The following is a 13,148-nucleotide window of genomic DNA, read 5'->3' as shown; positions in this document are numbered from 1 at the left end:
TGAGGCTGGCCTGGAATCTCCCAGCACTTATTTCTTCTTTATTAATAATTATTCATTATTATTTCACATAGTCCCATCACTTCCTCTGGTTCACTTTCTTCATCACCAACTTTCCACTTGCTTCCTCTTTTAAGCTGAAAAGGTGACCAACCAGAGTTTTGTAGACATGATTAAGGAGTGTCCAGAAAAACGTGAACTCTTTCAGTGAAATCGGCGGACCGGACGGATACATCGCTCGCGTTTGATTGGTCACCTTCTCGCTCTCAACAAGAAATAGGTTGACGTTGCTTTCTATCTTAAACTCACACGTTCTCTCCACTTTCCACTGCCTACCCTCCCTGTGAGCCCCTCTGAACCCAATCACATGACAGTCATCAGCCACAGGTAATCCTCTGTGTGTGTGTGTGTGTTATGGATTCGACCTGGTTCTGGGCAGAAACTGTGACTGCTCTGTTCTGAGGGTGCGTTAGGTACAGTAATTCCAGCATTTACAAACTCTCTAGACTAAGAAACTGTGAGGTAATCGGTTGCGGCCCATAACTACGGTGAGATCCTTGATACAGTGATGAAGCAGTGACATAAATATTTATTGCATGCTTTCATATGCAGTACATCTGCTGATGTGTGTGTGTGTGTGCGTGCACGTGCTGCGGCGCAGGCAGTGAGTGATGTCCCCCCGGAGGCCTGCACAGTAACCCAACACGCAGAGTTTCACAACATCAACGCAGAGAGAAAAGGCTGAGCTCTGACCCCTCCACCTCCTTCATCTTCCTTTCTCTGGCTTTCCTTCCCACTACTTTCCTGCGATTTATGACGCGTCCATGCAGAAAACAGACGGAACGGGCGGCCGCCAGTATGCTGACTGCAAATTAAGTTAGTTCTTGATCAATTGAGTTGAATACATGATGCTGAAAGATAATAATAACGTGCTTTAGTTTTGAAAACTTTTCATGTATCAGCCTCGACGGCTGGATGGAGGAACACGTTACTGTTTCCTCAAAATAGATCTTTATTAAGACCAAAACACATCTTAATGTACAGTATTTGAAGCCAAATCATCCATCATCATCCCACTTATCTAAATGAAAGTCTTCACACAAGCCTTTATTCTTTCACTCTCCCCTGTCAGGTCACATTTATCTTCCTCTTTACTACATCATGGTTTTAAAGCCATCTCATTCTCTCTGCATCCTTTCTTATTCTATCTCCCTCCAGTAATATTCTTCCTTGCTGTTTAACTTCCTGTTGCCGTCTCCACACTACCCCCCTCCCCTCTCCCCTCTGACTTTGTAATGCCGCCTACCCCCTTCAGCTCTTTTGCCGTCTTTTTCTCCACTTTGTCTCACCTTGAAAGAGTCCAGTCCCCTGAGTTCTGGGTTCAGAGTCAATTTTCAGCTCCATAGAGTGTGAGAGAGACAAGCAGAGGAAGAGAGTGATTGAGGAGAAAGGAGACAGATAGTGAGAGACAGATCAGGTGGACCAGAGGACGTGTGACATAAAGCAAAGGCTTCACAACAAAAGAAGTTGAGACCACAACCTTAACGGTCGAAGACAAAGACAAAAAAAAACACATCCAAAGCTCCCCTCCAGGAAGGGCTGGGTTTGTAATTACGATCATTTATGTAAATTCAAATAGTCCTCATTTAATCTGGCTCAGAACTACAGTAACACACCTTCTGGATGAAGGTAGGAGAGCACCAGTACATGTCCCACTTTTCTACACAGCACAGTCAAATCAATTACCACAAAACAACATCTACCTTCATCTCTAAGCTAACTATAAAACAAAGAATCTGTGTGTGTGTGTGTGTGTGTGTGCGTCCTCATTCACATATCTTCAGAATCATTCAGCTGCTCTACTTCACACTTGGTGGGTGCACTGCTGGGGGCCCGAGGACATGAAGTGTTAAATTTGGTGTAATTGGGCACGTGACATGTTCAGTATTAATAACTCTGAATATGCACGCGAGCAGAGGTGGGGGTTGGGAATCCGGCTTTTCAGTTCCTGCTAAGTTTTCCAGCTGCAGCTTCAAATTAAAAGCATTTAACTTGCAAAACACAAGTTGACTTTTATTATGAAGCAGTCCCAGGAAAAGCTGTGTTCGACACTGACCGCTACTACGTCAAAAATGTCTCAAAAACAAGGTTGTTTTTGTCTTTTCTGACAGACGATGAGTTTGAAATAAGACAAAGAGCTTCAGGCGAAAGGCTGCAAACCAACCTCACTGTGCCCTGCTGCTGGCAGAACAACGCCATGTGCAGTGTAAAATCAGATCGCAGCATGATGGGAAAAGGGCCTTTACTGCCTGACTTCTTTATTAAAACAAGTTTGTTTTTCTGCCCCCAAGAATTCTGGGACTGAAATCTTAAGAATCACAACTAAACTAAAAACACCTTGCTTCGACAGAGCCTGATGAATCAGCCAGCGTTCCCACAGGCAGCACGTTTACATGCACTTCAGTAACAAGGTTACTCTTGAAGCTGATTTCTTAAACATCGTGTAGACAAAGAAACAGTTTTCAAAAGCAGAGGACTTTGATTAGAGTGAACAACAAGGTTCAGACTGGGGCTGAAAATATCCATCAGTCGTAACACGTGAGTTACACCAAAAATAGAGTTTAAAAACCCACAACTAAGCATCTCATACAGCGTGACGTATGAGAGGGTTCAACCTGAAAGCTCCCAGTAACCAGGTCTGTAGTGTGTATTTAAAAATGTCAGCGTTAATGTTTGGTTCCACTCTACTACTCTAACAGTCCTTCATTGTCACCACAATCCGCCCCCTCCCCAGCGTCTCTGGGGAGTCCCCCATCCATACCCTGCCCCCCTCTACCATGACCCTTACGCCCCGGGGCATTGTGGGGGTCTGGGAATGTGTCTCCTTCAGCAGGACCAGCTGGTACAAGAAGAGCAACATGCTGCAGGAGCCTAAGAATTCCTTAGGAACAAAAATATATGGATTCAAACAGACAACACTGAGCCCCCCCCCCCCTCACAATGCTATGCTAATTTTTTCTTTCATAATATAAATATATTGCAAAAAGGTTAATATATGCACTCTTTGTACGGACTTCTGAATTGCAAGTTAAAACAAACACAAGAATGAGTGGAGCTGAGGCTAAAGGAGCAGAGCTAATGTACTGATTTCATCTGGTCTACAGGAAGCCCTGTTTGTTGCAGACACAAACAACTGTGTGCAGGCATGTGGTGTGTGTGATCAGAGGAAGCAATGTCCATACAGCCGCAGCTCTATCGACTTTACAGCGAGCACATGAGCCATCGCAAACAGTTGTACGGTCATACTTTTAAAAAGAGCGACGGCGACACAGCGCTGACCTTCCTGTCTAACAGCTGATCTCCAAGCAGTGGCGCGCAGGGACACCACACCTATGAGCGCTAGTAGCAGTCCTCGGGGAACGTGGGCTCCCACTTGTTGCACAGAACGCACAAAGCTTTCGTAGAGAGACTATGCCGAGGACTGGAGGCTTTTCCTTAACGCTGCGTGTTGTCAGCTTAATGCCTGTGCTATCTGTGGTGACAGTGCAGAGAGCGTCTGCAGGGCTTTCATCCATGACTCTGCTCAGAGGCTCGAGGCGAGGGGGAAACGAGCTCTCTGACCACAACTGACAGCGCGTGATGGGAGAATTCAGCAGGACGCTGAGAGGAGAAGATTCGGCAGGCGCGCCAAACGTGTACATCTTGCTGCTTGCCGTGTCGAAGTGGTGTCAAAACCAGGCGTCCTTCTCATAGACTCCAATGCTCCATTAGTATGCAAAACCCAAGAAGACTGTGTGAGCCTGTCTGACAGCCCTGAAGCCCAGAGTGCAGCCTCTTAATTTCCAAGTGGGAGAAACTGAGCAGGAAAAATGTTGCAAACACTTTTGTAAAAACCCGTCAAGCTCTCCACTTGGTATTGGTTAGGCATCTTTAATGAGAGCTTAATGCATTATCAAATCCACTTTTTGAACCAAATACATATTCACTGGGGTCTTACTGAACCCACTGAAGGTTATGCTTTCAGCATATGCCAGTACTGTACTTCAGGCACTTTTTACTGGTCGTATCATTCATGTTCACAACCTGCAGCTACAGCCTGAGAAGATGAGCTGAGCTGATCAATACTATCAGCTGATAAGCTTGAAGCATTTGTATCATATGCATAAAGCTTTAACTGGGAGATTTCAGAACTGAAACGGACGCGACGTGACCGGTGAGATCGTTTTGCGGGAGAGGTCTCATCACTCTGTTGGTGTTGTTGAACAGCAACGACACAGAGTCCGTAAAAACACACCGGCTCGCAGAGTCACAGGGGGGAGACGGCCTCAGCACAGGCAGAGCAGCAAAGCCCACTGACTAATTCATCTGCTCCTGATGTTTGTGCGGCTCGAGAAGACATTATCCCGACAGCTGGCTGCCCGGCCGACCGCGGCAGAAGCCCCACGCTGCTCAGGCAACTCCCAGGACCAAACTGCTTGAAAGATGACACCTTGTTAACAAACACAAACCGAGAGTGCAAATTACTGAGCGGTGAGACTATTTCAGTCGTCACCCGTGTACATGCAACCGTCAGAGTGGCTACGGCTCAGGGTTAGGGTCCAGCAGCAGTGTAACTATTATGTTTATGGGACCGCCAAGACTCAAAACAACAAATGCAGCCAGCCAACGTCCGTGTTATTCTATGACTTTGACATTTAAAGTTCATGCAAGCACAGAAATTCTAATTAAACTAATTAATTTCACAGCTCACCCGTCTGCAAATAAACTACATGAACACACAGTGAGAAACTGTGGACACTGCAGGGTCAATGGTTTGTGTGTAAATGCAACAACATTCAAACAGGCTTTTGTTGAAAACACTGCTAAAGACACACGTTTGTGGATTTCTGCCACATTTACTCAAAACGTGAAATAGTTGTGTGTGCATCAGAAATACTTTTTTTATATGTGGATTGATCTTACTTTTATATACAATGATAAATATGTCTGTGTCCTTTGAAAAATATTTCCGAGGAGAGTCGTTTATATATAAAAATATATGAAATACATTTGTGAGCCTGTTTTGCATTCAGTGATATTGAGACTGATCTTCATCTTTCTTTCTTCCCTTCGTCTTCTACTTTACCGAACTTGTAACAACCAGTGACATCGAACCTACCAACCCCCCCCCCTTTGCCTGCGAGGTCTGCTCGGCTTCTCCGACTTTCACCTCCTGTGTGTGTGTGTGTGTGTGTGTGTGTGTGTGTGTGTGTGTGTGTGTTTCACGGCCACAATGGAACAACTCACATCTGTTCAACAAAATCCAACAATGGTGAAGGAGCAAAAGTCAGAGAGAGAGAGAGAGAGAGAGAATACAGACTCCTCAATTATCTCACTCCTTCTGCCACACACACACACACACACACACACACACACACACACACACACACACACACACACACACACTCCCATGTCAAAGCCAAAAACCGAAAGGCCTTTGGGACTTTTGCCTCTTGCCGAAACTACACACTTGTACAAGAGAGGAAGGGTGAGAGACCCCAGGGAGAGGGAGACAGAGGGGGGGGCGACAGAGGGAGGACAACTGAAGTGAACTCTCTGCTCATTAGGCCTTGAAATGTTCCATTCTTTCCACAGAATCAAGGTCAGTCTCTGTCTCTACGTGTCAGGAGTGTGTAGCTGCTGTGTGTGTGTGTGTGTGTGTGTGTGGATAAGGGCTTAAGTATGCAGCTAACTCAGCCTTGCGATGGTCATTTGCAGCTGCTCCACACCATCATACTGTTGAATCTCATCACAGCACAGCCACCACACACACACACACACTTTCCCTGTGTTGGCCTGGCAGCAGTTCCACCACAGTGTGAGCTCTGAAAGGGACTGAACCAACACTCGAGTTTCCTGAGCAAATCAACGGATTCAATTCACTGTATCTGGGTTAGACACTAAGTGACCGGCACCTTTTGTGACGCTGCTTTCTCATGTTGTTGTTGGCTCATACTTATAGATGTAATTTCCAATCAATGATCTTTTGACCTACCATACGCATGTACATCCCATAACACTGTAGTCCTGTTTAACCAGGATGAATAGTATGAAAAAGGCAAGCCATCCAGCCTGTATGCTGTGTTACTGCTGAATAGAGACGAACAATGAAAAGTACTCGTGTTTTCTGGTTATGTTATGGCTCTGTTGGCATATGTGATGACTGTTATATCCCAATAACTGCAACAAACAAAATACTGGTCCTTTCCCCCTACAACTCAAACTTCACAGTAATCGGCTTTATTGAATTTAAAGGCACAATTGATCATTTTCAAGAACAACAGCAACATTAAAAATCCACGCCATACTCAAAGTAATCACAAGCAGCACCTTCTCTAGTCACTGGATCAGCTCTCAAAACTCAGGCTCAAAAAACAGCAGCTCTGTAAACTGTACATGAGCTGGTAAGACGAATCAAACAGCTGTCTACATTCAGGCCTAAAATCCCAGACCTACACATGAAAAGTGCTTTTCTATGAAGACACAGCATTGGTGCCTTTTGCAAAAGACCCAAATAATCTTCTCTGGCCAACATCTGATGAACTACAACAGGATCACAGGGCCGATCAAATGAATCTCAAATAACGTTCTCAGTTTCTTCCATCAGGGGTTTAGACAGAGGAGATTACACTTCCATCTGGTACAGAAACACACTGCATAGTAACACAATGGTGTGTTTTTAAGTCAATGGTGATTTAAGGTATGATTGTTGGGAAAAAGCCAAACCGTGATCAGCAGAAAACAACCCTCACATGCCACAGAGGCAGATTGTTTAGTGATGCACAACATTTTAATGTGCTGTACTGTCACTGCAAAGCCACTTACAGCTCCTATATCGGCCCTGAACCCGCAAACATGACATCTGTGTACAGTGCATCCTCTCTCTCACCTGTGTCCTGCCTGAACTGGTGCATGGACTGGAGGTCTATGATGTACGGCGAGAGCCGGCTGTCCACCTGGCCGAGGACCACGCTCCCTCCGCGGGGGTCGCTGCTCCGGATGGCCGCCTCTATCTGGTGGGAGACGGCGGGGCTGTAGGGCCGCCACCGGCCGTGTTCGTTCAGCCATTCCCACACCACAACGGCAGAGGCCAGGAGCATGTTGTTACTGTTGGCCCTGGAGAGGACAGAAATGATGAAATACCAAGAAAACACTCATTTGTTAGCTGGAAGTATCGGTAAGCCCCTCGGAGATGAGTGACGGATTTGGTTGCCAAAATAAAGGCTGTCTGCTGGAGGCGGAGGCCAACCTCACAGCAAATAGCAACACCATTCTGTTTTCATTTCGATCAGCTTTATTCTGGCCCTTTTCGGGTGTCTTTTCCCTTGTGATTAATGAGAAAAGGCGGTGTGTAGCCCAGAGCTAAAACAAAGCCAGCTTCTTAGCTTACATGGAGCCGCGGCTGAGCTAGCGCCGGGAGAAAGCGGCACATTCTCCGACGAACACCCGAGCTCCTCGCATGGCCAAGCGGGGACGGAAAATCGCGGTCCTCGCTCGACTGCCTTCGTCGTAACACCGTGATGCGATGCTAAACTGCCCCGAAGTTAGCAGACGATGAAGCGGCCTAAATGTTGTGGTTTGGGTCGGCTGGTCCTCGCTCCAGACACACCGAAGCTTCTCCGGCGAGCCGTTGGTTCCCAGCGGCGGCCTTTCGCGTCCTCGCTGCGGGGAAAACGCGTTTAAAAACCGGCGTTCAGGTTCTTATATCTTGGACGGGTCGAGCCACATGTGTCTGCATGTAAATCCCGACAGAACCGGGCTGGGTGGGACACGGATAGCATCTGCTAGAGTGTGTTTCTCTCCCGTAGTTTGGGGCGTTGCATACTGAAATGTTGAGAAAGTAGCGCAACCTCAGTCGTAACGACTCAGTAACCCGGGTCACACCAGAACAGGTTCAACTGGTCTAGATCCCGGGAACACAACACCGGAGAGTGGTACGACAAAGCAAACTGTGCGCATTTGCACCCAACGGCGACGCTTTTACATGTTATCACACAGATTTTTTTGCGATTAAACACGTTTCACGTCTTTAAGCTTTAGCTCCGGTGTTGACTGTGAGGGCAGACACACGGAGCCGTTAGTCTGCATCTGAACACTTGCCTAACCGAGCTGTACGAGCTGTTCCTGTGTCTCCTCCATCACTTTCACCGCTGCGCACAACGCGCCGCACCCTCAGCAAACATTACCTGCTTACGGAGCTTCTGGGTCCGCTCTCCGAGTCCGAGACACTTGGAGCACAATCCAGGATCGTCACAGACCTCTTCGTGAATGAAATCTACCCCTTCGTCCTCTCGGATCCACCATGGCTCTTCTCTCTCTGCCTCGACTCCAGGTGGTCGCACAAATCCAAATCCCACTTCTTTCTTTAAAAAAATAAAATAAAATGCACAAGCCAAACAGAGAAGAAGCAGATCCCCCCTGTGTGACTATGGGGAGGGAAATATTACAGCCATGATGCGCTGGAATAATTTTGCCATGTTTGTCCTGATGCTATCCTTTGGCGTCCATCTTTGCTCTGTTGTGGGAAAACTTTGTGCGAGGCTACAGAGGGGACTGAGGGACAGCAGCCCCCCCGGCTCCTGCCCCTCACCACGCCTAGACCCCCCCTGGCAACGGTGGGCCGACAACCAATAGAAAGGGGCCCCCCAAAGACATTTCAAGGCAGGGTCCCCCTGTTGAACCAAGCAACATCCCCTTCTTCTATTTAACATACCTATTTCATAGACTTTAGTTTGACTTTTGTCTGTTGTTTTTCGCCATCGTAACCTATAACCATTTAAACTTGCGGAACTGAAATATAGTTAAATCCATGTTCTAATTCTGGTAGTTATGTAGTCATAAAATGACACTTCATGTTTCATGAGGCCATGTTAAAATTCAGTGGCAGGCAACTTCTTTCACGGAGTCTGGCGTCCAGCTCGAGGCGTTTGCCACACGTGAAGTCTTTTTGAAGGTGGTCACATGCTGCCACCTGGTGGATAAGTGGGAAATCTCAACTTTGTTTTTTTTTTTGTTTGTTTTTTTGGGCAGGTTACGGTCGAAATATTGAAAGTACAATGCAGAGGTCCAGGAAGTTTTTGAAAGTGCCTATACAACGCCATGTCGTCATGTAATGCAGTAGACGACAAGTGTGCTTGTAACTAAATTATCGTAACGTTATCTGTTGACAGTTCGATATAGAGTCTTGCGTCTTTTTGTCATTACGTACGTCATCTGCGGGAAGAGATGGCTTTTCCCTAACAATACTAACAACAACTCTATAGCTCATAATAATTTAGGGCAATGTGACGTCACAGAGAAGAACAGCGGGCTCCATAGCTCAGGGGTTAGAGCACTGGTCTTGTAAACCAGGGGTCGCGAGTTCAAATCTCGCTGGGGCCTGATCATTTTTTCATTACGCTGCCTAGCACGGCAATGCTCTTTTGTTATTGCTAGAATCATTTAGCTATGACATCGCCTCCATCCTATTAGTATTATTTGAGCCTTAGATCAGTCCTAGTAAAAGGTTGGTGTGCTGTGAAGGTTTGTTTTATCGAGGTGAATCTAGATAACTTCTTACAAATCGATTTTGACACGTTACTGTCCTCAGTGGTGTCTGTCAGCTCGGACATTGTGCAGACAAGGTATAGAGTCGATTCGTCTGTTGAACTACACACAAAGGCACTGGCCCGCCAGCACCACGAAGAATGGTGTAGTACTTTGTGTAAGATGCGTCTCATTTTGGAGCAGCGAAAAAAGCCTTTCTACCCGGGGACCGACAGACTGGCTCCCCTCCTCCAATCGCCTCTCCCCGTTTCCATCTTTCGCGGGCCAATCGCAGGCCCTCATTTCCATCTTTCGGCCGGCGGCCAATCGCGGCGCCTCATTTCCATCTTTTCCCCCGGCCAATCGCGGCTCGCCATTTCCATCTTTCCCCGAGGCCAATCCCTGCCGGCCTCCGGCCAGTACGAAAATAAACCCGGGAACGGGAGCCGGCCGCGGTGTTTACGGCTGAAGCCGCTTCAAGTGTCCCGGTCCGCTTCTGCCGCTCTCAGGTTTCATCCGCCGACATAATAAAGTGAGCTGCTGCTGCTGGCGAACTTATTTTACGCTTATTTGGTTTTGACGACGAGCTAGCTAGCTTCTTTACGCTGTTACGCTATATGACGAGCGCTATATCGGCATTAATGCCGTTGCATAACGTTACTGTCTTGGTGCACGTCGGTGCAGAGAGAGTCGCTGTTAATTACTGTCCCTGTCTGTGTAGATTCAGATAAAATCACATAGAGCGACGCATAATTATAACCCTCATATTAGCGTGCGATTTCAGTCAAGTTAAATTTAGACTTTATGCTGGTTTTCCTCAAAGAACAATACATAAACTTAACGTTTTATTAGCCTCAATGTTCTTACAGTAACGTTATAATGTTAGAGCATGTTCTCTTGCAGTTCTTCTTAATATCATTATTGTGCTTATGATGATGATGATGATTATTATTATTATCATCCTGGAAATAGTGACACAATGAATGTCTTTTAAATGACCAAACACAACAAATTAACCTACAGTTATTGATCACATGGTTACCATCTGAAGGCAACAGCCTGAATCTCCAGCTGTGGCTCCGGAGGGCCTCCATAGATGAACCAGGACTGTTAGGCTGCATCCCTGGTAGTGAAGCCCCCCTCACTGCTTTCAGCCACTCAGGGGACCCTTTTCACTGTGTCAACATCTACAGCGTCAGGGTGCTCGGGAGGAAGCGGGGCCTCTTTTCAGCCGCCTGCTGTTTACTCTGGTCAGTTATCATGATGAGGTTATTTTTCTTATCCAGAAATACAATAATCTGATGCTGTGAGAAGTTACACTCTGACAGATGTGTTATTTGTCTGTCTGTGATATTGTGTGTTTTTGATTTTGCTGTACTCTTATATTTATCAGGGTGTAGATGAGCGCAGTGTCCCAGGGATGGACCGAGTGGACAGCCTGGCAGAGTATTTGCTGGGGCTGAGGACTCAAACTGGACAAACACTGAGCAACCAGCAGGCCACCACCATCAAAGCCCTGTGGCAGAACCTTCTGCGTATGCCACCAGCAGCGAGTGGCATACACTGCATGGCACTGCGTGTGTCTGACAACAGGACACTTCAGGTGTTGTAAAAAAGAAACCTGAATTTAAACCAGGTGTGGAGAGCATGACATGTTGTGTCTGAGCATCAACAGGATCCCCTGCCAAGTGGCCAGACTGTTGTCGTCTCGTAGAGTCCAACTTTGTCAGACTCTGTAACATTAAGAGCCCTAGAAAACAGGCAGTTAACCTCTGACAAGATGGACTCAGATTCTCAGAGACTACAGCAAGATCAGGCAGCTGGTCCTGGGTAATGGTACGGTCATGCACAACACTACTCTGCAGTTGTTTGATGTGAATCAGACGGTGGCACAACAAGCGACTGACGAGGCAAAAATGTAGTATTCTGCTGCGAGGAGTCAACCTGCCTGCTGCCTCTATTCCTGCTGCTCCTGTCCCTCTCCCACCTGTACAGCCATGCCCCATAGCCTGCTTCTTCTATCAGCCCATTGCTGTAATAATTTAATTATCATCCCATGTAACAGGTCTGGTATTTCAGGAAAGTCAGCATTACAGAAATAACATACTGTATATACTGACAAATATTGTGTGTTCCTGGCAAAGTCTGTCGATATTGTGTTTTAGTATATGCAGTATATATATTGTAGAGCAGTGTTTTCTAGCTTTAATTATTATACTTTGTATTCAGTTTATTTATACATTTTCTTTCATTAATTTCTTTGTGTGTGTGTGTGTGTGTTATGGTTACAATTGTGTGCATGAGAGAGAATTAAGGTGTATATTTTCTAATAAAATGTATATTTCTACAGCAGGACTAATAAATCATTTCTACTAAACATATCTGTAAAAACAGGAGTCAGGTAAAGTTTAGCTTTTTGCAAACTCAAGCAGACAATGAAATAACAAGAAAGGAACCAAAAAGTAGTTCCACATTGTACAGTCAGCTAGACAAGGCAGCTGCATTGTTGCAGTGCTTTATTCCATTAGTTGTTAATTAGATTGTATCCTTAAATTGCATCTATTTCTAAAGAAAACGCACAAAGTTACATGTGTGTATGTGTGGTTCTCAAATGTTGCTATTCAAAATAACCCATGTTCCTATTTGCGTTTCATTTTTAAGTGATTTTTGAACGATTCATAACACTTTGTAAGAGTTTGGGTTTGTGGAGATATGGTCCATGTTGGGATTGAACCGGCGACCTTTGGAACCAGACTCCCCCTACTGTACGCCAGCAAAAATTCACGTTTGGACGTATTTCTCAAACTATCACCATAAAAACTCACTCCTATAACTTCCGGCGGGCAACAGAGTCGATAATCACTGTCATTTCACTTCATTTCCTCCTTTTTTCTCTCTTTTTCTTCCTTTTCCTCCTTCCCCCTTCTTCCCCCCTTCTTCCCCCCTTCTTCCCCCTTCTTCCCCTTCTTTCCGCTTCTTCCCCCGGCCATACAGACTATTGTTCCCCAGTCGCCTTTCTACCCGGGGACCGACAGACTGGCTCCCCTCCTCCAATCGCCTCTCCCCGTTTCCATCTTTCGCGGGCCAATCGCAGGCCCTCATTTCCATCTTTCGGCCGGCGGCCAATCGCGGCGCCTCATTTCCATCTTTTCCCCCGGCCAATCGCGGCTCGCCATTTCCATCTTTCCCCGAGGCCAATCCCTGCCGGCCTCCGGCCAGTACGAAAATAAACCCGGGAACGGGAGCCGGCCGCGGTGTTTACGGCTGAAGCCGCTTCAAGTGTCCCGGTCCGCTTCTGCCGCTCTCAGGTTTCATCCGCCGACATAATAAAGTGAGCTGCTGCTGCTGGCGAACTTATTTTACGCTTATTTGGTTTTGACGACGAGCTAGCTAGCTTCTTTACGCTGTTACGCTATATGACGAGCGCTATATCGGCATTAATGCCGTTGCATAACGTTACTGTCTTGGTGCACGTCGGTGCAGAGAGAGTCGCTGTTAATTACTGTCCCTGTCTGTGTAGATTCAGATAAAATCACATAGAGCGACGCATAATTATAACCCTCATATTAGCGTGCGATTTCAGTCAA

General features: G+C 46.4%; 1 protein-coding gene and 1 non-coding gene across 3 annotated transcripts in view; one reads left to right on the top strand and one right to left on the bottom strand.

The window, feature by feature from the left end:
• Positions 1-8,345, bottom strand: part of LOC121604534 (E3 ubiquitin-protein ligase DTX4-like) — a 33,472-nt gene extending 25,127 nt beyond the window's left edge. The window contains exons 1-2 of one of the 2 annotated variants that reach the window (XM_041934081.1): positions 8,223-8,345; positions 6,926-7,152 (exon numbers count right to left, since the gene is read on the bottom strand). In XM_041934081.1, coding sequence (XP_041790015.1) covers positions 6,926-7,136 — 211 coding nt within the window. In that variant the 5' untranslated portion in view covers positions 7,137-7,152; positions 8,223-8,345. Of the gene's footprint in view, positions 1-6,925; positions 7,153-7,426; positions 7,845-8,222 lie in introns of those variants that run through there. The other variant, XM_041934080.1, reaches the window with a different exon arrangement.
• A 999-nt stretch (positions 8,346-9,344) lies between these two features.
• On the top strand, positions 9,345-9,417 carry trnat-ugu. The gene has a single exon. It is a non-coding gene; the product is annotated as a tRNA-Thr (tRNA).
• Positions 9,418-13,148: the final 3,731 nt, after the last annotated feature.

This window comes from Chelmon rostratus, chromosome 3 (genome assembly GCF_017976325.1).
Source record: "Chelmon rostratus isolate fCheRos1 chromosome 3, fCheRos1.pri, whole genome shotgun sequence".
Lineage (NCBI taxonomy): Eukaryota > Metazoa > Chordata > Actinopteri > Chaetodontiformes > Chaetodontidae > Chelmon > Chelmon rostratus.
This window is presented reverse-complemented; position numbering and strand designations above follow the sequence as displayed.